Source organism: Stegastes partitus, unplaced genomic scaffold (genome assembly GCF_000690725.1).
Source record: "Stegastes partitus isolate 25-593 unplaced genomic scaffold, Stegastes_partitus-1.0.2 Scaffold182, whole genome shotgun sequence".
In the NCBI taxonomy this organism is placed as follows: domain Eukaryota; kingdom Metazoa; phylum Chordata; class Actinopteri; family Pomacentridae; genus Stegastes; species Stegastes partitus.
Window position 1 is genome coordinate 381,319 of NW_007577913.1, and position 27,538 is coordinate 408,856.

The window sequence follows — 27,538 nt, forward strand, 5'->3', positions numbered from 1 at the left end:
GTCCTGATTGACTGACCAGTTGCTAAGGTAGCAGGTTTTTGTCCATCTTTTTAATTAAATAGGACCATATTTTTCAAATTGCAAAGCATGCTATATTGAAGGAGATTTTAAATTAATAATTGAGACCACAAACTCATCCAGAAAATGCTTTCTGAGGTAATAAATCAACTTAGAAGTTGAGCCATTTTTGGTTATTTTTTTACAAGCATATGACTCGCCTCCTGCTGGCAGTCAGAAAGAATGCAGGTTTAAGGCACGTTTACAATGGTTTCACTTTTCAGACTTCTTGGTAATTTAGTATGAAAACTCACTATAATATAGAATAGTATTTTTGTGGGCTCTAGAAGTGTTTTCAAGAAAATGCGAATTTCCCACAACAGCTTTATTCAACACTTAAAAAAAACTCTACAATAAATATTTTTAATACTTTTACTTGAGCACCCACATAGTTGCTAGAACACTTTCCCTCAACAGCTTCCCACCAAGTATCACTGCTGTGTTCAAGCTGATGAAGACACTGAGAGAATACACAGCCTCCTCATTCATTATAATGAAGCTGATAAAAAAAAAAAAACAGGGTCATGAGGCCCGCTGAACTTGGTCCAACTTTTGCCAAGAGCAAGCACACAGTTCTTGTAGATTATTTTGTAATATAAACATGATATTTCTACTGTTTACATAATGCTTGCCATGCTTTCACAGAGATGTAAAATCCTGCCTCACATTATTCTAAACCTCAGATCAGGTTTGCTTGCCAATAAACTTAGGCCAACAAGGCAGGCTGGCTTACTTGTATCATAAAGTATCATTGTCTGAAGACTGAACTAAGTCTGAGCACCTCCTGCACAGCCTCAGCAAACACTATCTTGACCGACTACCGTTACTGTGCTCACAAGCAAGGCTTTTAATCCCAAACTGCTCCAGCGAGGCAGCTAAGCAGCCAAGAGAACAAGAGGACGGCCCGGTGAAAGCTCCCACTAATGAATGCGCACTACAGCGTAAACACACTGAGCCTGTGTGCTCAGCAAAAACCACAGCAGGTAAACAAAGGTAAGACAAAGTTTACAATTAGTCAACGTATTCAGCTCATGCAAATTGCTGTCATATGATTTAAATATTCCAGGCCAAGATGCGCTAACTTGGCATGAGTTTAACTTTTGGGGAAAAGCAATTCACTTGCAACCGTGAATACAAACAAACCTTCAAGCATATTTCACTACACAAACAGCTCATCACATCTTCCCACAGAGAATAAACAGAACACACACACACACACACACACACACACAGAGAAATATGCACAGATTTGAGGTTCATGTGGATCTTGACACACATCCACAGTATACAAGTAAAAATAAACAGAAATACACCTACTCTGATTACCCAGAGCTCCCGCATCTTCCACAAGGCGTATCTTAACGCACATGCTAAACTTCATCACCTTGTTTACTGTGTCTGTTTGTAGCTGGATGTGTGAGAGTACCTCAGCGAGGCAGCAGCCTTCATCTTGCCATTACTGCTCGGCTCTATATTGTTGCCAAAATCACAGGTGACAGGCCACTTTTCCCTGGCGCTCGGCACAAACCCTCCTCTCAGCACGCGCTGCAGGCAGAGTCATTTGATGGCAATAGCGACCGACACTCACAGGTTTCATATATTCAGCCTGAGTATGAGACGACAGAGGCAGAAAAGGAGGCGGTGGAAAGTAACCGTTATCGCTATTAACTGTCAAAGTCACCTTCACCCCGAGGCGCAGCCCGCGCTGCACACACACACACACACACACACACACACATCCGCACGCTGCATCCAGCATGATTCATGAAGTTGATGGATCAAGTTATTGGGAGTGAGTGTACGCTATTTTGAAAAGCTGAGATCAAAACCAGCCGAATACGCCTCCATGTTCACCAGCACTCGCGCGTTTAGCCACCTGAGGAAGAAAAAATAAGATAAAGTGTAGGAGAGAAACAGAAAAAAAACAATCAGAACAACTCAAAAGCAACAAAAGCAACTCAATTTCAGCAGCGTGTTGTCATCACCGTGCCATACTGTTGCGCCCTCAGAATTGCGTTTCACCCTTATTTTTAACTCGGCAGACGGCCTCAAAGCGCGGCATTGTGGGACAATGGAGTGTCTGAGCATGTCAGCCCGAACACCTGCCGAGCGCTCCACCAGGATAACTGGGGAGCCTAATTATCAAGCAATTTGAAACAGCATTCTGTTGCCGCTGCCACTGTTTTAATTAGGGGGCGTTGGCTTTCAGAGGTCACACCAAATGAGCTTTTAACTACTGTCATTCCAAGAGGAGACTTCTTTTTCCCACACCGGAGGCCGCTCCACTGATGCCTGCTTTGTAGACGACAGGATCGCAGGCAGCTCGCCAGAATTCACGATGCAGCGAGGAGAAAGTCGATCTGGCAGATGGGAACTAAGAAATGTTTTCAAAAACTCATAGCGAGGTGTGTTTAGCCTAACTTTCCTCTCTTTCTTTTTGCAGCCCCTATTACGCGAGGGCTTTTCTTTAAGTGTGAAGGGTTGTTAGCGGCCTACCTTGAGGATAATTGGAAGTAAGGGAAATGACAGAGACGGGAAGGGAGCAAGAATAGAAGGAAGGGCGAAGGGGAGTGAAGAAATATAATGAGTGAATGAATGAAAGGTGCAGAAGGAATGAGAAGAGTGAGAGTAAATATATAAGAAAGACAAAATGAATTGTGAGTAAAATGTAGAAAAGATGAAGGAAGAAGGGAAAGAATTAAAAGAAACAGGAAGTGACAAATGTGGAAGAAAGGATGAAGGAGGGAAGAGAGGATGTATGAAGGATGGATGGACGATACAAAGGATTGAAGAAAACAGAAAGCAAAGCAAAAACAAAAGATAGATGATAGCAAAGAACTGAAGCAGAAAAAGGATAGAAGGATAAAATGATGGATGCAAGAACGAAAGAAAAAGGCAGATGCTGACTAAGAGAACAAATACAGCAAATGGGAGAGAAAGTGTAGGAAGGAAGGAAGGAAGGAAGGAAGGAAGGAAGGAAGGAAGGAAGGAAGGAAGGAAGGAAGGACTGACGCTATGATGTTGGATGAAAAAGTGAAAAAGGAAACAGAGGAAGAAGGTTTTAAAGCAGCAAATCGAAGAAAGCATAGAAACAAAAGAAAAATCGGAAGGAATAAAGCCGTCATGAAGGCAGAATTGACGGATGAGCAGAGCACAGAGGGAAGGAAGGAAGGAAGGAAGGAAGGAAGGAAGGAAGGAAGGAAGGAAGGAAGGAAGGAAGGAAAGGCTGAATGGGAACCACTGGAAACAAGCTCCCAAATTCTTCTCACTTGCGGGCGCCAACTTTGCACTGGGAAGCTAAAAGAGACGCTCGAAGTTTATTGATTGCGGGAGCTGCTGGGAGACAGGCTGGAAACAAGAGATTGTCATGGAAAAAAGGAAGATTCAGGAGGTGTGTTGCTTATTGCAACTTTTTAAATGTGCCTCCTCTTCGCTCAATTTCTCGAGACAGCCAAGGTAATTTAAATCGATTCCAAGTCCTTCAATTACAGACATACTGACAACAGTTTGGAGAGAGGGAAATGGATTTTTCTGCTCATCTGTGAGCCAAGGCCAAATCTGAGGACCTCAACAGCAGCGCGGTAACAAAGCGCTCCGCCGACAGCCTCGGCCCCTCCTTCACTTTTGACGGTTTTACTTTTTACCTCGCTGTGCTGCTTTTCCTTCATAAAACCTGTCAACAGCTTTTTTTGTGTGTGTGATATCAGAGTAGTGGGAACACAATAATGGCTGTGGAGAGGTGAGGCCGCACTTTCTGTGAATGAGAAAAGGAAAAAAACAATGTTTGTATGAGCCCACAGAGGATACGAGGTGTGTCAGAAAATTTCCAGGACTGGTGTCACAAAAGATATATTTCAAATCCAAATTACAAACCTCAAGTTTTCAAGTAATCCCCCTGGAGTCTAACACTCTTTCCCAGCCTTCCCTGCCACACCACCATGCACCATTCTTCCTGGATCCTCCACAGCTCCGTCGTCACAGCCATCTTGATGTGGTCCATGTCTTCAAAACGGGTCCCCTTGATGACCCCCTTGAGCTTGGTTAAGAGGAAAATATCCCATGGAGCCAAGTGGGGTGAGTAGGGAGGTTGCTCCAGCACGGCGATGTTCTTCTCAGCCAGGAACTGTGGGATGCTCAGGGGGTTGTGAGCAGGTGTGTTGTCATGGTGAAGCAGCCACGACTCGTCCTGCCACAAATCTTCTCGTGCGCTGAACGAAGCAAACAGATCTCTTTGTAGCTGGTTGATCGTCTGAAGGGGAAAGTTTGGGTTTGAAATATATCTTATGTGACACCAGTCCTGGACCTTTTCTGACACACCTCACATGTTACCAGCTTTTAGAACTTCTGCATGAACCTGCATACAAGGACGGGCACATCAATATAATGACACACACACACACACCCTTATCAGTCCACCGCCTGGTCGACAGAAGCACAGGCAGAAAATTGTAAATACTGAACAACCCCTTGTCCCTGAAAGATGAAGTACAATAGCCGGAGGCAATTCATACCACTATTGCTTTTTTATGAACTAATATGTTCATCGTTGTTGCTTCCAAATTACTCAATAAATATCCAATATTTCCTTAGAGACGGCCTTGACCCTGTTGTCTGAAAGAATGCTTTTCACGAGCAGCGGTTCTCCCAACACGCTTAAACACCGAAAGCAGCTTCATAAAGTGGCAATTACCATTCTGACATCAATTCAGAAAGCACATAAAAAAGCTGCCGTGTTTTGAGAAAGCAAAATGGACAATTACACAGGCAAATAAAGTGAGCCACCAAGAGTGAAAAATAAAACTCCCGCGGCATAATAATTCAGCTTAATTAAAGGAGCAGCCCGTCCGGAGGGTCATTTAAAACAACACCCCGGTTCTCTCACCCACGGAGGTATTAGCCGAGTTAAAAGCAGCGGGCTACATGATAGAAGTCTTCGGGCTGACCTCCAAAGCTTCTTTCCTCCTCATCTATATTTATATGAAGGAGCGGCACTAATTTTGCCCAGTAAATCAGTGTGCACATTTCGTTGTGACCTCCAGCTTGACACTGAATTAAACAATATCAGGGCCCAAGAAGCCCGCTTTAACAAGCCTTAAATTCCTCCGTCCAATCCATCAGCGGGGATATTTCTGACACACGGAGGGAAGAGCATGAAATAAGGCAATTATTGAACCCTTCAGCCCATTTTTACGGCTCGGCTGGCTGGCACGGTGCAGCGCAGAGCACCAGACCTCGGAGCTTGTGTCTTGAGATGGCTCGCAGTGATAGGGACGCTAAAAATTAATACATTGCAAATAAATTGTAGTAGCTGCCGAGCAATTTCCCTTAATATCATCCCGTTAATACGCAGTGTGTCACCTCGAACTCTAACAAAGCTGCGTGGCGACTGCAGCACTGAGCGGTGGGACTTGTGGAGTACTCTTGACTTTGTCCAGTCAGGAAAAAACAAGTTTGCTGGTGTTTTAAGAGTGGAGCTCCAGTTTGAGACAGAGAGTGTTCCTCTCTGGTGCATACGAGAAGAAAAAAAAAGTGCTTTGTATGTGTGTCTTTCATGGAGGTGGCAGTCGATCCTGTGAGTCTGGGCGTCCTCTCAGATTGCCTGACAGATAATCCATCACACAGTCGGTGTGTCTGACAGGAAGAGGTCTCAGTCAACTCTCTGTCTCTCGGTATGGCTCGCACAGGGCCTATGAAGGACAATCGCGCCGTTCGAGTCTCTCTCTTGGGACGACGTACACTTGAGTTTCATTAGAGGACTGAAGGTGGGCGAGTTGAGGAGTTTAACTGTGTTTGTGTGCTCACTGATCAGCAGATGAAAAGCACAAAAGAAAGAAGACTTGTAGGACAAAAAAACTGTTGGAAATGTACAATATGCTGTGAATTACACACATTTTTAGATTTTGGATAAATATTTAGTGAAAACTGTGGCTCACGGTAGACAAATGAATCTGAATCAGTGTTTTAAATGCAAACATAATAAACTGGCATCATTTTGTGATTTGATTAATAAGTTTTAAGTCCGCGGCGATAATAAACATGCTGTACAACATATCTGAACACAAGATCATACGGCGACAAAAATTCTTAAATACGCTTCTTTAATTGTTTATTTTACAAGTCGTGGCCCTTTCATTTTATAGATCAACAGCCTTTTTATAGAAATGTTTGTGCCTTTTATTGCGAGGCATTAGAATATGAGCATGTACCAAAAAATAAATAATATTAATTGAATTACTAGTAAACCGACCCCAAGACACTTTATTGACAACTACTTTTTTTAATAAAAAAGAAACAAAATCATAATTCTTTCAGCAAAAATACCAAACATGTTAAAGTCAACACCGAACTTACTCAAGAAATTTAAAAAACACTGAATGTCATTGGACAAAACCAGACAGTTAAAGTTGTTACTTTGTAATCTGGGAAACGATGATGAACTTTTACACTTTCTAAAGTTTTATAGACTAAATTATGACCAGAGGACAGAAATGACATTGAACTGTTATTGTGAAAAAGCTTTTTCCAACAGTGGTTGCATATTAAACTAAACGCTTGGTAGACATAGAGCTTTGCCAACCTTCCACATGGGCGGACCGATCAAAACAAAGTTGAACTTACACTAAACCTGCCCTTTGATCTGTGTTTTTTCCCTGACAGCAAGGGGAAATATTTGCTGATTCCAGCTTCTCAAATGTGAGGATTTGATGCTTTTCTTTTGTTATATGACAGTAAACAGAATACTTTCGGATTTGGGACAAAACACTGGTGGATCTAAAGCAAAAACAAACTGACTCGCATACTGCAAAGATCACTCGAACTACTCGAAGAAGTATCTGGCGTATATGCAAAAGTTACCTCAAGGCTGGGCTGTGTTTTCTCTTGCTCAGGTAGTCGATCGTGTCAGGGCTCAAAGGCAAACAACTGCCCAAACTGCTGAGGTTCTGCTTTCCCAACATTTATTCTGCAAATGTACTTTCTTCAGAGGAAACCAGTACAAGCAGCAGAATGTTATTTCCACATCCTCCTTGCTCTCCATCTGCTGCCAGTTTTCCCCCAGGATGAACAAACGCGAGTAAGTCGTCTTGAAACATTTGTTTTTAATATCTCAAATTATATACACAGTTTTGACACTGTATTCCAGAGATCCTGTCAATATACATTCATGATTATTAAAAAAGAAAAGTACAATTTCTCTTTTCTGATTCGTTTTCTCAACACCTCTGTTAGAAACTATTTGCTGGAAATGAAAGAGTTGCCAAGATAGTTTCCAAAAGCCTTCGGCCTGCATTTAATAGGCACAGATTAAAGCAGGCAACAGGCTGTATATCATCGGAGCACTTTATAAATAAGACATGATGTACAAATTCACAGAGTGGGTACTTCATACCTCGTTTGAAACACAGGTAAGGCTTTGTAACTAACTTGGACAATAAAGTAAACAGCCGGATTGATCCAAAGTTTAGAGCTCGCTGCAACGCTTTCATTCGCTTCAGTTACAGCTGGTGCCAACGAAACGCCTTCACAGCTCATGAATCGTCGTCTGAGCCTTTAAAGTATCGTACACAAAAGGCTGGACGTGAAAATGGAAAATGTCTTTCTCAGTTAATATTCCATAGAAATGAAACAATATGTAGAGAGAGAGAAAAGAAGCTGTGTTTTGCCTTGAAAAATGGAATGCATGAAGTACTGGCTCTCCATCCAACCTTTGACAGATGTCGCAAGAGTTTTCTAACAGTTTATGAAAGGATTATGTTGACTTTTTCTACTGTAAAATAACAAGAAGCATGGAAGTGATTCTCCCAGTTAGTATGTATTTAAATGGGGGAAATGATTAGAAATTAAAAAAAGCAGTCAATTTGCACCGCACAGAAGCAATAATTAGAAAAAGTTGAATTGTGTAAGGCGTCATAAGCCACCTCAGAAAGCATGATGTGTGAAAAACATGTGTTAAACAAAAAGAAAAGGCCTCTGAGAACACAGTCTTCTGGTTCTGCATGTGTAAGAAAAAGTCTGATGGCGATGATCTAAGGCTGACATGAATGTTAGTGATGGGCGGACAGAGCGTGGTGAGTTTTTACACAGCTTTTCTATTTCTTGATGGCAGCCACTGCTTTCTTGGCGGCATCGTCCAGGTCTTCTGCGGCGGTGATGGGCAGGCCGCTCTCACTCAGAATCCTCTTCGCCTCGTGGACGTTGGTCCCTACCAGACACAAGAAAACGCTGTTACAAACAGGCAACAATGGAAATGACACGCAACAAAAAAACCGTCTTTACAAGGTTGAACCTGATCTGCCATCTGCACCGATGTTCAAAACCACGTCGTGTGAAAGACGGAGACTTCCTCTGGAGGGATCAATCCACGCAGGCAGATGGATGGAGTCATGGGTCAACGGCGGCACATTCGACCGCTGATCCGAAAGCGGCTTTGAGCGTGAACGAATGACAAAAGGGCAAATTTTTGTGTGTGTGTGTGTGTGTGTGTGTGTGTGTGCTCCCCTGGCTGCAGCAAGGTCAGGGGTAGCAGGTGCTGGGTGATACGGTGGCACCCACGGCCCTGGTAGACCCGCAACCAAGCAGAGAGAGCGAGAGAGAAAAGAGACACCCAGAGACATCCTGCTCAGCCCCGAGGCTCTACACAGCGAACTGGCTGCCTCCCAGCGCTGCACACTGCTCAGCCAAATACAAGGCTGACAAGCCTGTCACAACACAGGGCAGGGGGCGCCGCGGTGGACGGAAGGACGAGGGGAGGGAGAGAGAGAGAGAGAGAGAGGGAGAGGGCAACAGAGCAAAAGGTCAAATGAAGCAGAATCGCCCCCTCGCTGCTAAAACAACAAAAGCCAGCTGTTTATGTGGCATTTACTGACTTCACACATGAATATGGCCAGAAAAGAAAAAGGCCATTTACAGAATCTGTCTGATCTGGTATCAACAATTCTCTGTTCTGTCTTTTAATGGGGGCTTTGAATTATTATTTTGCATTTGATTGCTTCCTTTTTTTTTTAGTATTGGTTGTCTGCTTTTTCAGCATTTATACGTTTTTCTGTCTTAGTGCAGTTTTAACACCCAAATCTCCCCCTTGAACAATCATACAGGCTCATCTGATCTCATTTAAAATAGTCACAGTCACATACTGAAAACTGAAAAACTGTGTAATCTGATTACTTTTGCCTTAATGTACCGACTAAACCACATATTAAAAACAAATCTTGTCAGCTTCTGAGCTGTGCAGCGTTAAATGTTATGCCATACATGTAAAACTGCAACAGTTATTTATGAGGCAGTGGTGTCTCTGGGTTACTGATCAGAAGTTTGGAGATTTGAGCCCTTAACCCTACCGTCTCCTTATCACAGCTGATCCTGCACTGTGACCACATGTTCCCAAGCTGGGATATACAAAAAACAAACACAGGCTTCTTCTTTGAACAACTTCTAATTTTCAATTCTTTATTCGCCTCTCAGGATAGTAACCTGAACCTGGCCTCTGAAAACACGTGATGTGCGTTTTTCACACTTTGTTGACACTTGATAGAATCATTTTATATCAACTGCACAAATTAAAGTAGGTGTGATGTGACTGCAGCTCGTGTGCATTCGGTGTCTGGCTGCCGTTAAGCGAGTGGATTGTGTAGGCATGCTCAGACGCTTACAGGTTGACCTTAGCTCTCCTGGCTGGCGTGTAATTAAGACTGCATGATATGTGAATTCTCCGGAGGCCCGGCCACCCTGATCAATAGACCTTTCATGAGGAATTCTATTACCAGCGCCACTTAACGCCTAATATTTCATCTCTTTTGTCCAGCTATATTATAAGTCATTCCGAACACATTTCTGCAGCCTCACACTGCAAACAATCAATTCTGCGATGTAATTAATTAGAATAAGAGCAGGAAGAGACCTTGCTCTGGCACGTAAACAGGGGATCGGGTGTCTCAAGTCATTTTCTCATCAGATCGCAGACGATATCCTCTGTGTGTGTGTGTGTGTGTGTGTGTTTCTCAATTGGCAATGCTTTACATTCAACAGGCTGACCCATGAACTTAAACCGGCATCCACACCATCACACCGGTTTATTTGTCAGATGATTAAAACGAAGCTGCAGTGCAACAAACTTGAAACAACACGAGATAAAACTTAACGCGAGGGAAAACAGCCATATGGAGCCCACGGAAAATACATAATGCAAGACATATACTGAAAAGATAAATATGCCTATGGAAAATGTATATATAGGAACCAAATAAAGCCAACAACACATACACTATATTTTTTTTTTCCCCCTCCAATCCATAAATATTCATTAGCAGCAATAGCGCGTGCTGCATTGTTTAGACGACTGCATCTGTGCTACCTGTGTGTTATCCATATAGAATGCGACGGGGGTGGAATCACACATCTGTGGGAGTGAGAAAGAAGAGACGGGCGTTTGTGCGGCTCTCTCTCCGCATGTGTGTGTGTGTGCGTCAGTCGACTGCAGTTCCACTGTGAGCAGTAGGGAGCACTGATAGCTCACAGCAGCAGCGGCAAAGACCGGAGCCCAGCTGGAGACAGCATCACTGGGTGGGTGTGAAGTGTGTGTGTGTGTGTGTGTGTGTGTGTTTAGAGTATGCTAAGTATATGAATGTGTGTGTTCACCTGCAGCCACTAGGTGCTGCCAGAGACCTACTCACAGTCTGGATAGGGACATACAGTGCACAGTATGCACACACACACATTCACAAGGACTTTTATTTTAAAATGGAATTACACGTCATAAAATAAACTGGTGGTTAAAATGGTTAAAAGTAAAGTATAGCAGAAACTGATCACAGCGTACACTATCTGTAGGGTTTTATAGAGCTGTCCGTCAGCCCGCTAATTACTAGAACTCGCTCGTTTGTCTGCACTTTGTTTTGTAGCAAGCGTTTGTTGGTATTTCAATCCAGCCTAAAAACCACATCCCCACCACTTTTCACAACTCTGCATTTTGTCCAAACTGCTAAACAATGGATCAACTGACTAGCTTAGCCAAAACAACAACAACAACAAGGAAACAGCAGAGTATCTGGCAGCCCAAAGTATTCCTCCATGTGATGCATCACCACTTTACAACACATTTCTGCCGGATCTCCGCTCCAATTAGCAGGCTTACTCGTGGCTGTTGTGAAAATGTCACTTTAATCTGAGTCAATTACAGGCCACTATATTTCAACAGGATAATAGGGTTTGGGGCTGTGCCAAGGACTTGTGCTGGAGGAGTTCTGTTGATGCTGCAGATCCTAAAAAATTGTGACTAATTCCGTCTTAACAAGCTGTGTTTAGTGAAGCTAACATCTGATGAGAACGAGGACACAGTCTGCCGTCGTCTCAGACATACAGGGAAAAAAATCTGTAGCTGTAATGTTTCCCTGTGTGTCAGGGACATGAGGAAGAATACGGTCTTGAACGAGGTACAGATAAGGGAAGAAAAGATGCTTGATAGTTTATCTCCTTCAGTTTCTCTTCGTGTGCAGCGGCTGTAAAGAACTATACAGTCAAAGTTAACTCTCCAACCCTTTCGGTTCATGTCAAGCCGAGCAACGAAATCAACAAGTGTTTACTGTCGGACTGATCTGAATCCAGCGAGTGGAGTCAAACAATGGCTCCGTTTAAACGACTAAACTGTTCTGATGCAGCTCAAGGCTTATTTCCATCAGCAAAGCCGATTAACAAACTAAACTGAACCTGTATTATGTGAGAGATGTTTATTATGTTCTACAATCTTAAAACTGCGTAACATTACACAATATACTCTACTCTTGCAAATGTCCTTTCAGTGTAAACAGCTGCAGTGACTGACATTAATGACTTTATGAACTCACCACACACACGCTATGAAGTGTCAACACGTCTTTGTTAAGAAAGAAAGAAATAATAAAGCCTATTATCTTGTTATATTTTCACTACACGGGCAGAAAAAAAAAAAGTTGCATACAGTTGAATTAAGTGACAGTTTTTTAAAAATTAGATTCCTCACCTCACACAGCAAAAAAACAACTTTTTAATTAGTTTAACGATTGTGTAAGTGTAATATTTAAATTTATATCATTTATACCGTGTTTTTTTTCCCACATTTTATTTCGTCAATGTCGAAGCTGTTCTGTAACAGATTAAAGAGAATCCTCAGGTATCTGGAATGTTTGCTGAGGCTTTTTGCTCAGGCTTCAGAGTTTGACAGCAGATTAATCTGAGAGCAGATGATTTACAGGCAGCAAATATTTGAGAGAAAAATACCCCCCCTCCCCCAATAAAACAGTCCATAATATCACTAAATATTAAGAGAGAAAGTTTACTGTTTGATGTTGCAGAATTTATATAAGCTAAACAGCAAATAGCAGCAGCTTGAAGTCTTACCTCAAATTAAAGTAAACGCGAGCTCTTTTATCACTGAATGTCATCATACTTGTTCTGACTTTGATTGTTAATCCTCATAATAATCAGCGCTAAACAGTGAGTTTTTCTCCCCCTTCACAGCCAAAACTGGATGAGCCATGCTCCTGTGTGTCAAACATCAAATGCTTCTCATTTGAACGCAGAGCGGGATGCTCCTCCTTTGATGTGCTAGCCAGTCATTAATCAAACTTTTCATGTTTCTTACGTTGTCTAGACTGCTGTTAAAGAAAGACGTACTGTAGCTAAGCGTGTTTTATTTAAAACTGCGTCTTCGGCTCAGATGCAGTTTGACCTCGTCTGCTGTGTTTTCACCTCAAACAAAGAGCCTTATTGTATTAAATAAGATCATAGTCTGGTGTGTTTCTTTGTGTGTGGCATTCATTCGTCCGACTGAGGCTGTGATGTCGCTGTACGATCTGTGACGAGAGAAAATTTCCTCTCAGTCGTTATTGATATTTACTTAATGAAGATGACTACAAGTAAAGGTTTAATTGTAATTTAGCCACCTTACTTTCAATGTAACCACTTGAGCTTATTTATCAAAGTATACAGCCAATGAATGAATGAATGACATATTTATTTCAAATGAAATAAAACTAAAAACAAAGTAAAAAACAAGGGAAAAAATGAACAAATATGAGTTTGAAAAGGAGCAGGAAGAAGTATAAACTTATTAACTCCCACTCCCTGATCACCCTATGATTTATCACAATATTACAGGTTCCTATATATAATCAATGGATTTAACATAAAATATGCATCAATATTTAAGCAATTAACTGCAGCGATACACAGTAATTACTAATATACTAATAATTCTAATGCTACAATAAAAAACAAAAAATAAATAAATTTGGACGCATACATCTATTTAGATATATATCATCTATTTATGTCATCTAATTGATTTTTAAATTGTATTGATTTTATTCTCTTTTGCTCTTTATTTACTTTAAGTATTTATTTACTTGTACTACTCCTATTTTTTTCTTTTTAGCCTTGTGTTCATGGTTTTACTCTCCATTTTCTTTTATTCCACTTGTCCTTTACTTGGATGTGGCGTTTTACTATTTTATCTGGTGTTGCTGTGTTGCTTCATTTTGAAAATCTTGTACCGTGTTTAACTCAATTTCTACACATTTACCTCCCTGGTCTTCCTCCTTCTGTTTGGTCTTTTGTGGTTCAGTGGTCTTCCTGAATATCCTTCTTTTCTTGTCTATAAAGCGCTTTGAAAACTCTGCTTGTAGAAGGTTCTATATAAATACAGTGCCTTTCCTTATTAATATTATAAACACATCAAACAAGAATAAATAAATAATCCCACCTTGATGCACATTAAATAAAGAAAGAGAGTGAAACACGGAGGCGTTCAGAGGGCCACCAGGGCAGGTTGAGATCCTTGCTTGCTGACGTGGACTGAGTTTCACCAGATGGGGATTCTGCACTGAAGCTGCAATTACATCAGCGTTTGTGGAACAGGCCGCCGAGGGTGCGTCGCTTAAGTGGAGGCGGTCTGGGACTTAGGGTTGTGGGTGTAGGGGCAATCACTAGCTCCCGCTGGCCACAGCCTCCACCAGGGGAGCTCTGCTGGTGTGGTTGGGGGGCAACCAGAGGTCCAGGCAACCACAGATCCACACAGAAGCCACAGAGAGAGTAACAAGGTTCAAAGTGGCTCCAGTTCCATTAAGGGATACAAGACGCTGTTATGAGCCAGGAAGGGACACGCTTGGGGTTTGTTTACGCAACCGAACTTCTGCATTTCTTTATATTCCTACATGGCTATGAAGAAAAGTGTCATGTCAAGGCAGGACCTAAACATTTTTTTTTTTGTTGGAATCTTTGTAGAAGCAAAGAGTAGGAACAAGATTCACGATTTCTAGGAGAAAGTTGATGCTGGATGAAAAATTGGACACAAATTCAGATATTTACAACCGAACATAAAGCAAATGTTTGATTTAAAACTGCTAAATTATCTGCGTATAAACCAGTCAGCGTGCGTGCATGCGTATAAATCTGCTGGTACGTACGTGTACATGCATATCTGTTTAACTTTATGGCCGCAGCCCATCGCTATTTAAACTATAATGATGCTGTCAAGACTAAAGGAGCCATCTCAACCTCACTATAGGACCTTGCATCTCTTTTTAATTAAATGGGAGGAAAAATTTAAGGAGAAAGCAGCCTCCACTCTTTGACAGACAGTTGGGGAATGGCTCAGGAAATCAATAGGCTGGGGAACAGAGTTAAGTGAATGCAGTCACCTTTTTCCCTGCACCCTGAGGGCTATTTAAGAGGATTTTTTTTTTTTTCATAGAGGCAGACAACATCCTCACAGAGCAATAAAATACAGACCATGTTCACACTGTAGCCAAAGAGGGCAGTACAGCACTTCCTCAGGTGTCTCCTCACACCTAGACCTGAGCACTTGTGCCAATAAGCGTGTCTGTATGTCTGTTCTGTGCCGAATCTGTTGCTTGAATTTGCAACGGATGAACACGGGCGCTAATGCTGAAGCTTACAAACTGTCTGCGTTTTAGCTAGACTCTCCGTCAGCTGACATCAAACACTGCATGCACGCCCTATCAGCTAATACAACCCTATCAGCATCTAGACCACATGGCCCCTCTCCTCCACATATGGGAATACATAACTCTCCGCCAATGCAATCAACCCCTGCCTTTTAAAAGAGCCTTTCCAATTAAAAGTGTGCCTGTTAATCCATTCTGATCCTGTTGAAGAGCGCTGGGCCGCTCTCACTGCCCTGCAGTCAGCGAGCTGAGCTGATTGATTCTGAACCAATCCTCTCCACAAGACTGCAGCCCAGGATGTAATGACCCACAACTAAAGCTTGGATTAGGCCCCGGCCAGAAAAACTTGGTTGGACCATCCACCAGTAGTGACCTTCTGGACTGTTAGTGAGTCAGGTTGAATTACACGGCCTAGTATGAGAAATGCGTGGTGGTTAATTAGGGATCTATTCGGAGTGTCAATCTGGTCGCTTCTATGGCAATAAATATCCGCAATGGTGGGCTCTCTCTTCAGCCACATGGAAAAAATAAATAAACTGTATGTTTAGCCAAATGCTGAATCGCTAAGATGGTATATATTACACATACATGCACCTTGCAGCTTTAGCATTTGAACTAGCACCAATCTCTTTTTGTCACCTTCTCACCAGGTGTAATGTTCTGGATTTAGGTGTAAGCCACACACACCTGTCCTTGCTATATGCTGCTTTGTTAATATGCAAAATTATTTCAGGCAAAAAGGCATCATTGGAGGTGACATACCTGCATGAGATTTTTCTATTTTCATTTAAGAGGAAAAGTAGTGAAACTGATCCACTCTTCTCAGCCATGTTCATGCTTCGCTACAGTACCTTTACACACACTTGGGTTCTCGAAGCAGCTTACATGCCCTGACCTACAAACCATATTAGCAGAGTGTGTGCAGACGTACAGTACGAGGTGCTAAGGGCCAACACACACACACGCACATGCACATGCACGCTCTCCTGCTCCGGACACACCACTCAGCAGGACCTTGACAATTAAGCTAACCACCAACTGGCCCCGTGCCTCCGTGAGTCACTGCTGCCATCCCACACACATACACTAAACAGGTTTCATTAGCATATACAGGTGAAAGGTGAACCAATCAGTGCCGTCACTACTATTATTCTGGCTGGCGCTAATGACAGGTGCGGCAGAATGTGACATGTATGAAAAATGCACTGCTGTTCTTACTGGGACACTGGGCCACAATGAAGATGGATAGGCTCCTGAGAGCACAGCAGCGGTATTACGAATAGCCCCACCGTTTAAAACAAGGCGGAGAGTGGGCTTCTTTGTGCCTTTTGCAAGTGCAAATACATTTATAAAATAATACAACTAGCTATATTATTATGTCTGTTTGATGAGCGTCATTTGTGGGTAGGTGGGGCTGAAATGGAAAATGGGGAACTGGTTGTACTACGTGCGTGTTGGCATAATAGAGACGCTTTGGAAGCCACGACAAGGAAAAGAGCTCATCTAGATGAGTGATAAGTGACAGGGGTGTGAAGATATTATAGGTTTAAGGCTATGCAGTGTCATTATCCCACATCAGGAAATCCTCATTAAGGTCAAGTACATTCATTACAGGCTAGATGGAGGTCAATGGTTGGTATTTCTGATGGAGGGGGTTACGCTCAGTGTGTGTTGTGCGAGTGTCAGTTAGGACTGGCTCACTAAGAGGAGGCGAAACATGTCATTTCTTTGTGTCGTTTTACCTTCGAGCCTGACCACCAGCGGCACCTTCAGCTCCAGCTCTCGGCAGGCTTTGGTGATGCCGTTGGCAATGATGGCGCAGTTGACGATGCCGCCGAAGATGTTGACGAGGATGGCTTCAACCTGCAAAGGAAGAGAGCGGGAGTTTTATTAAACCAAGTGGTGGAGACACACACACGGGTGAACAACAAGCAAACTAAATTACAAAGAGATAACAATGTTTTCTCATCTTTACCATCAGCTGGGATATATAGAGTCTCTGTGATCCTCTTTGAGATAAAGCAGGTATGGCTAACAGATGGATGGACCTTTACCATCATTTACAACAGAGCTCTGGAATTTAAATAGAAAATGTGGTTGGGAAAAATATGTATTTGAAATGCCCAACATTTAATACGATTCTTGTGGAAAACAAACTTAATTAATTTTATGGTAATTGCCTGTTTGTTAATTTTATGTTCATGCACTCTTGTTTCTGGATTAACTATTTCATGTGAGTGGAGTGACTCTTAATTAGTTCGGCATGTTTGTGTGCAGGTTGCATTAAGGTTCCAGCGAAAGGGATTACTGGAAAAGGCTTGAGGTCCTATTAAGCAGATATGTTTTCATCTCTCGAAGGCTTTTTGGAAAGTTGGACTCATCACTTCTTATATTGTCTGGAAAACTGATCACAGGATCAAACTTTGCATACTGTGCTTTGAAAATGAATTTCTGTTAACTATGACAGATTTGTGTGAGATTTATTCTCCAAATTGCATACAATACTTAGTTTACTGATGAAGAAAAATGTTTTTGTGGTTTTTAAGTTGAACAGTTATGGCAGATTTCTACAATGTAAAATATGTTCGGTGCTCATTCAGACTAATAACTAAACTCTCTGTCAAAATTAGGTTGGATGCATCTGGATGGAAGCCAGTTGTTGTATAAACGTTCACTGGCTCCCGGTCAAGCTCCATATCTCATCATACCTCCTCCTCACCTCACAACAGTCTAACCATTAGCAGATGATCTGCAACATTCTCATTGCATTATGTCCAGTAAGGCTTTAAACACACTTTGTGCAAGATTAAGTGTTGCGGGACTTGAAATCACCCTTCTAAGGTAAAGCAGAGCTACCAACTTTGTATACAGTGGGTCAGCCTGAGGTCACGCATCCGAGGAGATGCAGCGGCGTCACAAAGGAAGCAGAATAAACCGATTTATTGTGAAAAGGTAAGAGGGCAGCAGAAGGTAAAACGCAGCGAGGCCAAATGATAAAGCAACATTTCAATGGGAAGTGGTGGCATGCGAAAGAACAGACAGACGCACACAGACTGATTCTCAAACCTTACTGGATTAGCTGTCATGTTCTTTACATTTGATAAAATGGATCAAATGTTATACCAAATTAAATTTAATAAAAGAAACAAGCACACAGTGTTCAACAGATCAAAAAATTAATTCTCACCTTGCTAATGACCGTGTAAATACAAGCTTTCTCGGTAAGATTTGCAAATGTTAAGAAGCGGTTTGCTTTCAAAATACAACCATCAAGGACAAACTTTGGACTTTTGAACATTAAGTTGCGCCGAATCATCTCATCATCTGTGTTTACTTCAGCTGTCTTGCAATTTCTTGCGAGAAGACGACTTCGACTTTCTCACAAAATGAGCACGAAACTGATACCACTAAGCAGAGAAGCAAGGCAGCCCGGGTGTGTGTGTGCGTTCGCATGTGTGTGTGTGTGCGATTACACTAGCAATCGAGCACTTGGTAATTACCCTGGCTAGCTCAGTGGAAAAGTAGACTGAGAGCACACAGGATTAATCCTCCATGTTTGTTTATAATCACTGCTAATCTGTTAGCGCCGATTTGGATGAGCAGCTTGTGGGTGTGTGCATGTGACTGTGTGTGTGTGTGTGCGTGCGTGCCTGTTGTGAATGTGTATGTTTTCAGTGTGCGGTAATGATGTTTACAGGGAGAGAAGATCAAGGAGTTGGATAGCTATCAGAGCGACAGCCATGGCATTGTCCTCTACATGCTATCCAAATGAGCATCTCCTTACGAACAGCAGAAAATGACACAAGACCGGGAGAGAGCTCCAAAACAAACACAGATGTAGGCAGCAGCATAAAGACTCAGACGCCATGCAAAGAAAACTGAGCAAGCAGTTAGGTCCACACTGAGAACTGTTTCATGCTGATTAAGTATATCATGCAGAGATGTGACCAGTAAGGCAAAAAAAAAAAAAGCAAACAGGGGGAGAAGGCAGGCAAACAGTCAAATTGAAAATGAATTTCATGTTCCGATGAAAAACAACGAAAATCAAATGAAACATGACCTCTAGATTACATAAGTAATAATACATAATGAGGTGTTCCAATATGTCAAAATAATGGATGAGGTGGAGCCGAGGAATGGCAGCCAGTTTTTGTTTTTCTACTCTCACTGGAGTGCCGTTTCTCTCTTCTTGAAGAACTATTATCCATTTTAGAAGCTTTCGTTGAAATCAATTTAAACCAGGTGATTTCATCAGAGTTACTGTACTGCTGTCACGGCGGTTACTTGCGGTGTAATATATGTTCGGTGCTCATTCAGACTAATAACTAAACTCTCGGTCAAAATGAGGTTTAACGCGTCTGGATGTACGCCAGTTGTTGTATAAACGCTCACTGGCTCCCGGTCAAGTTCCATATCTCATCATACCTCCTCCTCACCTATAAATCCCTTCATGCCGTTGCCCCTCAGTGCCTATCAGACCTCCTCCTGTGGAACCACCCACCCTTTGGAACTCTCTCCCAGCAGAAATCTGCAACGCTCCTTCTATCGTGACTTTCAAAAAAACTCCTCAAAACCCAGTTGTTCATCAAGGCTGAGCTGATGCCGTCTCCCCCAACGAGCTCTGCTGCCATCATTTTCTTTTCTCTCTGTACGTGCAAAGCGTCCTTGGGTCACTCGAAAATGCTACATAAATCCAAGCTATTATTTTTATTATTCTAATTATTGATAATATGAGAGTCATTATTTAGGGAATCAAAGTAATTCTGAAAAAAAAAAAAAAAACAGAATTAGTTAGTTTTTCATATCTTTTCAGCAATTATCTTTGCACTTTGTCTGGGAAATTAAAAAGCATAATGCATGAGAACTGCGATGAAGGTTGTTTTCTCAGACTTCTGATCCACTGAGACAAATTGAGTGCCGCGTCTTAACAATTAAACTGACGTTAATGTGCAAAATCAACTACTTCTATTTAATGTAAAGCAACTCTTCGAGAAAATGTTGGGCCTCGAGGTTCGTCGCTGTCTCTACCCCACTGCGATGTGTGCGACTTGTGTTAAATTTGGATCTCCACGTGCACAATCAATTACTACTGTGTACCACCTACCAACTGTACTATAGAACAATGTGCAAACAGGAGGGGGGGAAGCTACATTCACACACTTTTTAAAGGAAACTACTAACGTATATATATTCACATGTGTGAAGAGTAACAGACTGAAAAGACAGAGAGAAATGTTACCAACACGGTAGATGTCAAATCGTTCTTTTGGCAGCCTGTTAAGGTGTGATCTTGTAAATCAGGTGTGCACGAGTCTATATTCTAAGGCTCATCCTGCTGTATATCCTGTCTTGGACCAAATTGCGGCCAACAGCAGAGGCGACATCGCCAACAGTGCTGCAACCAGCATGAAAACAAATGCAGAAAGTTGATTAAAAATAAAGGAGACATGCATATATGTAGCTTGAATACAACCAACCAACTCCTTAAGGCGGAGTCTGTGTTGTAGCTGGACAGTAATTGTCTTAAAAACAGTGAACAAACAATATTTTCTTACTTTGCATGTGTAGCATTTGCTAAAAGCAGCACATTCAAACTGCAACAATGGAATGTACTTAACAGTGACGTTAGAGTGCTCCTCATGTAACACAGCAGACATTAAGCCACAGCAACATGGGACAGCCCTTCATGGTATCAGACATAAAGGAGAAAGCAACACAGGGCTTTAACTGGTTAAAACGTCAGCATCACAGTCGTCTGGTGTCACACACACACAAACGCGCACACACACACACACACAGCATAAGCTGGTAGTCCACTGGGGGGCAGCAGAGATTTAGACGCCTTTTGCAGCCTCACTGGAGAAGGCTCTATTCTCACCCTATCTACAGCCCATTTTTCAACTCTGTCTCTATTGGGAAGAACCATATTTCTTCCATTCATGCGTCTCCTATTGACACCCGTGTATATTAATGATACATAAGACATGATTTATGTTGCTTGGCACAGAAGTAAATGCAGTTTATAGAAATATGGATGTGGCGAGGACCGAGTTGCACTTTGCTGTAAGTTTGTTTTATAGAAATATATATATTTTCGCTCTCTCTGGTTTTTGGTTGCACAACCTAAAGAACACTATTCTCCCGACACAAAGAGACGACACATAAGCTGACGTCTGATACAAATGTTCTTCTGCTTCTGCCTGTTCCAAGCGGAGATCACAGATCCTGAGCTATAGCAACCGACAGCCATCTCACAATCATTTACGGAGAGATATTGCGGTTAAATACAGAACCACGCGCTCAGAGGGAACGCAGACAACAACGGTACAAGAGCAGGAAAAAGGCAAAAATGTGTATCTTTTTCACTTTCTTTGCTTTGGTCAAACATATTGTCCCCTTTGTGGTAGACTGCACTCTAGATACAAAAGATATTGCTTCTTTTCAGCAGGGTGGTGGTCTGTATGGGGTTAAAACACCACAATAATGAAAAAAGCCAAAAGAATGGATGCCAAATTTAGGGTCAATCCCCCTGGTTTGATGCCCTCTCCAATCAAAAAGTCTAACCCTTCCCTGCTCCAGTCAGAGTCTCAGCATCTCAGAAATCCAGCTTTAGAGTATGAAATAGCACTGCTCACTTCAATCCGCCGAAAATCTTCAACATCACACTCTGTAGCATTTTACCTCATGGTACAGAAGTACAGTCTCTTTCCTTAAAGGCATTCATTTCAGGTGAGCTAAGTTGGCAGCGGGGTGGATTTCTTTCATCAGAGCTCAGCATAAAGGCATCAGCTATAATGTGCCAGCTCGCTCTTTTCAGGGGATCTTTGTGTGTTCTTTCAGGCAGAGTTACAGCATGAGCTGGTGCCTTCTACCTGGGTGCCGGCGAAATGATTCAAATTTGACAAAATAGGATCATCGCTACCGGCATTCCGATACCCCACCAAGGTTTTTTTTTTTTCCGCTCCGAAGTCAAAAAAGGGCCTTCACAGGAGAAACAGGCTTTTCTGCCTGCTATTATACGCCCCACTAACTGCATTTAGGACGAGAAAAAAATATAACCCAGACAATTTGACATGCCCACATGGACCTTTATTGTACTTCTTCTGTCTGTGTTTTCATGAACGTGTCTTGGATACACGCCTGACAAAATACATCTATTATTACCATGGCGACATGCATGAGCTCCGAATACTATCAAATTATATTATCAGTGACCATCTGTATTGACTGAAACATGAAGACAACATTGGAGAGCAACATCACATGTTCAGAAAGTCCTCACACTCACTTCCATAGACTGATAAGTAGCAAACAAACAAGATGTACTTTTCTCCTCCAAATTTTAACCCAGGGGAGAAGGCATTGTTTTCCCTCTCATTCTGCAAGGCTCCTTGTCACGAGTTGTGCCTGCGTTGCCGAATTATCACTCAAATACACATTTTCATGCCCATACCCCTGTTAAGCACCGCTAATCTCTCTGCAGGAGAGAAAAGGGAAAGAATCTTGTTTCCTTTGTTACCAGCAAGCAGATAGGAGTAGAAAAAGGCAGGCCTAGAGATGGGTGTGTGCCTCTCTGTGGCCTATTAAGGGCTATTGTTCTGTCTTATCTACTGGAGACAGCCTGCACTGTCACCGCCTGCTCTGGCAGGCCTTGTTTATTTGTTTTCGATCTGCTGGGGGCCCAGCACTCGGCCCTGGGGCCACAGGTTAACATGCACGGCTTCCAAATCAAGGCAGGCCTGCTGGCTCTAATCACACATCTTGGGATGACAAGACTGCAGTTGGTCAAGGACGATTATTCTGTTTCTGTACATCTTTGAAGTAAGACAAGAGTGAATTGCCTCAGATGGTCAGTGGGTTGTTTCGGATGTCGTAACGTACTTTTAGTTCTGACTTACTCTCGCAGACTCTGCCTGTTAAATTGCACCCAAACCACAAAGTACTAAGTTTAGCTACACGACATTTAGGGAGGTGAGAACTATCACCTCCTCTCAGGGCCCAGGACAAAGTGATGGAATTACTGAAACATTTTCCCCCCACACAAATCAACTGTTGTGATACTGCAGAGCACACGTTTGAATATCAATGACAAAATGAAACATAAAGTCTTGTCTATTGTCTACACAAACAAGCAATATCCTGCCTTGTTGCAAAAGATAAAAGAGAACACAACTCAGTCACAGCGCAGTGTTCCAACTTTATACAAAGCCAACACATTCTCAGAATCATTTCATTACCTGTGTGGACAAAAGCAAGAGAAAGATTTGTTCTTTGACATATGTGTAGGGAGCATCAAATAAGAAATGCCAACCATGTATTAAAGACATTCATATGGCAATCTATAATGGAACGTTTACAACTTTGAGGATCAATTCTGTCAAAAACCGAGGATCTATTTTCCCTGTGCAAATCTATTCTTAGAGAGGATACAGAACAAGAAAGAGAGAATGACACAAAGACAGACTGAGGGAAAAGAGGGTCTTGAAGTCAGAGAGTGAGGTGAAGTGAAACAGATGGAAGAAGAGAGATGGAGAAGAAAAGAGACGGAGAAAAGTGATGGGAAGTGGTGCGGGCCCTGGTTTCTATTGAAGGCTAGGATTGGCCCTGGCAAGGAGGGATAAGAGGGAAATAATTATCCGGCCTGGTGAAGCATGACAGCTCCTTCTTGGGACTGCAGAGAGACAGACTGAGCATTATGTCAAAGATTGGCCATGTCACTGGCAGAGACACCTTTTGACAGACAGCGGCGTCTAAAGTTTCACATAACGGTGGAAAAAAAAAATAAAAAAATCCTCAACAAGGCGTCTGGATAACCGTCTGATCGATGCACAGCGAACCGAGGTTTCATCTGGAGGACACACAATTCTAATCGCTAAACCCAGTCTGCCATCTACATACACTTATGTGAGCTCCAATTTGTTTGTGCCAATGGGATTTCACAGTGTTTGCATAGATTTTGTGATTTAAAAAAGACTAAAATATGTACACCAGCGCTTTCAAATTTCAGTGCTGAAGATAGCCACAATCTGTTTGTTATCAGCATGTTATCCCATTTCTCTTTCCAGACAACAACCCACGCTGATCATAACTCCGGAGTCCTCATGGTGCCATTTCACAGCCTGAGCTTCTCCTCTGCATCGATATGTGTTGCTCACATTTATCCACATCCTTGAGTCTTCTCACATCTGCCCTGACCAAAAGTACTTAATGAGCACTCAGCCACCTCCAACCTGCAGCCCCCCGGGATTCCATTTTTGTCTGGAGGCCAAAGAATAGAAACCAATCAAGGTGAGGATGGCTTTGCTTCCAGCCAAAAGAGGTTTTAGCGGAAGGTATGGGTGGGTGAGGGAAATGAAAAAAAAAAAAAAAAAAAGGAGCGGCCTGGCAGAGCCTATGTGACCGGAGAATAGATCCTGGAGATGGCCTTTACTTTGGCCGCGACTTGTGACGGAGCAGCGGGGTCATGGGCTGTGACAGTTTTCTCAAGGCTGTGTGTAACCAACCATTTTGACCTTATCCTCTGTCACAGAAAAAAAAAAAAAAGCCAGTATTTTTTGGACCGTTTTTCAATCAGTCACTGCACACTAGGCTTCAGGAGAATTCAAGTGAAGCTTATTTCTAGTTACATACAATGACTCGATGGGCTTTACGGGCTTACAAAAGCAAGAGATCATCAAATTCACAGTCATGTACTAGATGGCGGGGGGGCTTGGTGTGGTGAAAGGTCCAAAATCTCTGGCTGCAAACAAACAAACAAACAAAAAAAAAATGAGGTGAATAAACATCACAATTTCTGGGCCAATAGTTATAATTTGGTTTTAATGGCTAATTGGACCAAGTAAGATCAAGTCTGTTTCAGTCCGGGCCAGTTGGTGTTGACAGTCGGGAGATAAAAATCACACAGCATGTGGCGTTTAATGATCATAATCATTTCCCTTCTGATCCAGGCGTTGCCAGGCGTTTCCATTAAGATTATTTGAAACATGTCTGACAGGTGTGAGTAGCGCAAATAATACTAAATAAACAAAAACTGTCTAATGTGGCAAGCAAACCAAAAAAAATAAAAATAAAAAACAGTGCAATGTGTTGTGACTGAGAGGATTATTTTATAATTCTTCCATTTTCTTGTTTTTTTTTTTCCCTTCAAAATGTTAAATATATAAGCGGAGGAAGCAATATTCTGATGGATCCCATTTTCTGTTTTTTGCGACTGCCTCGCAACAGTTTGTGTTCTCGTGAGACTTGGCGAGTTGCCTAGTGACACCCGTGTGTTTATCGCTGTATTTACTCTGTCATTCAATATGTAATTCTTTCTGATTGTTGCGACACAAAAAAAACAAAACTGTGAATGTTGGTGAAAATGCGTTATTATGTTTGAGATGATAGTCTTTATACTGTAGGATTCAAAAACCTTAAAGACTGTTCCCAGCTGTGCGCGGATCGATGTGAATCACATGGAAACACTCCGACTGAACACAGATGATTGCAAATGTCTTTCTCCATTCGTCTGTAAGACTAAGCTCATTATTTTTGATGTTTTACACAATTGCAGAATGATGTTTTTTGGCAGAAAACTGATGCAGCAACCAGCATTTTTCTCCTGTAGTTTGCTATGTGGGGTTGTTAAACCCCAATAAAGCCTTTTTCTACAGACTCAGTATCGTGTTCTTTATCCAAGCCAAAGCCAAGTCATCAAGATATACAGAGACTACAGCCTAAACACAGGAGGAAATGTGATGCCCCAAAATGCTGTATCCATATTTTGGACCAGGGCCAAACCATGACAGCTGCTCCCCCTTAATCATGTAATGTTTTGTGGTAAACTGATTGGCTCAGTATTTGTGAAAACCTAGAGAGAACCACTGCTACATTTAAGGTTGCAGTACTTTGGAATCACCTGTGTAACTGATAGTCTCAGCGATTTGGAGTTTTGTTCCACAACAACACAAGCAATGAAAGGAGTGAACTAGATGGTGAGTTTCCCGAATGTACTGATGTTAAGGTCAATGATGATGATACATTGATCCAACGTTCTGAAAGTCAGTATGTTGAAATAAAGCGTTTCCAGCCGCACAACACGCTGCTGTTCAACCTGCCGTCAACACAAACCACAGTTTGCCCAGTTGGCATTTCCAAACTTCATCATCACGTGCACACGCAGCTCTGTTCCTATTCCTACAATTTAGAAATCAAAACTAACACAGTGGATCTCATCCAATGTTCACTTTCCATCTGTTTTTACACAGTTTGTATGTGGCTCTTGTGAGTTTTTGGTAATCCTCACATTCTGTCAAACACCACATTCAAGCAGGACTGATTGGACATGGAATGGTAAGGAGTTTAGAAACAAGAGTAATACCTTTAAAAAAGTTCTTAACAACATACTGTGAAGACATCTAGTCATCATTTGCATTATTAGAATTTACATACAAAAAACAACAAGCTTTCATCTCGACATAGTTTGAATTTAAGACCAACCGTTTGCCGCCTCGGGCCAAATGGAATATATTTGTAAAGATGCATTTCGTAAAGTAGTTTATTTTACCTGTAATGCTGTCTTACAGTCTCAAGCCTTGCATTTTAATGCTTAATTTTAATGTGTAGATAAAACAGAGAGCTGAAAGTTGTAAACAATTCTTGTCATAATCATTTTAATTAAAAAACACCACAGTACTAATAACGTACATACTGAAGTTCAAACACAGTTTAGATTTTTCCTAGTGTCAGTACATATGTATATAATGGAATATACATGTATTTATTTGTCTTTTTTAATACACTTGGGGTTCCTGAAAGCCTGGAAGGTGCCTGTGAAGGTCAGCTGTACAAAATGTACTTTGCCACACTGCACATTTCCATTTATCATGGAGATGGAAGCAGAGCGTGCACGGTGTTGTCTTAGAGGCACAGTAGGGGGATCACTTTGTTGTTGAAGGGTACAAGGGGCCTGTTAAGATACTTGGAAAGCAGTGGATAATTCAATTGAAGCAGGTACTGAGTATGCTTTGAGAGTGCTACTTGCTGCTTGTGTCTACATTCTTTTATGTCGATCCCTTTAAACAACTGGGAGGCCCAAGAGTCTCAAAGATGAATTTCCAGACTACCTTCGGGGACTTTTAAAGGAAAAAAAACACTGCTTGACACAATATACAAACACTGTTTGTTTCCTGCCTGTCCCGATAATTGAAATACTGTGTCAGCCTGAGGTTTGATTTCACTATTAATGACATTTGAGATCCTTAAAAAGAACTTCATGATGAAATGCATTTCAAAAGGCTTTCAAAAATGGAAACGAAATAGAAACTATATGAAAAGCACTGCATTTTAAGTACATACTCAAATACATCCCTACTTCTCTTTGAAACCTCAAATCTACCGGCAAGTTTCAAATGCATGTTATCGTTTAAAAGAAAAAAAAAAAAAAGACATCATTTATTACAGCCAAAAACTGTCAAAACAGAAAGAGCGGTCATATTTACAACTTTCCCAAGGTCCTCAAACTACTCTTCTGTGATGTGATGTTCCACTGGGAAACAAAACCAAAT

At 41.9% G+C, this 27,538-nt stretch overlaps 1 protein-coding gene across 1 annotated transcript in view; it reads right to left on the bottom strand.

Moving 5' to 3' along the window:
- Positions 1-7,134: 7,134 nt before the first annotated feature.
- The window catches only part of suclg2 (succinate-CoA ligase GDP-forming subunit beta), a 101,062-nt gene continuing 80,658 nt past the window's right edge, over positions 7,135-27,538 (bottom strand). The window contains exons 10-11 of the mRNA XM_008280126.1: positions 16,736-16,856; positions 7,135-8,257 (exon numbers count right to left, since the gene is read on the bottom strand). Coding sequence (XP_008278348.1) covers positions 8,145-8,257; positions 16,736-16,856 — 234 coding nt within the window. The 3' untranslated portion in view covers positions 7,135-8,144. The remainder of the gene's footprint in view (positions 8,258-16,735; positions 16,857-27,538) is intronic.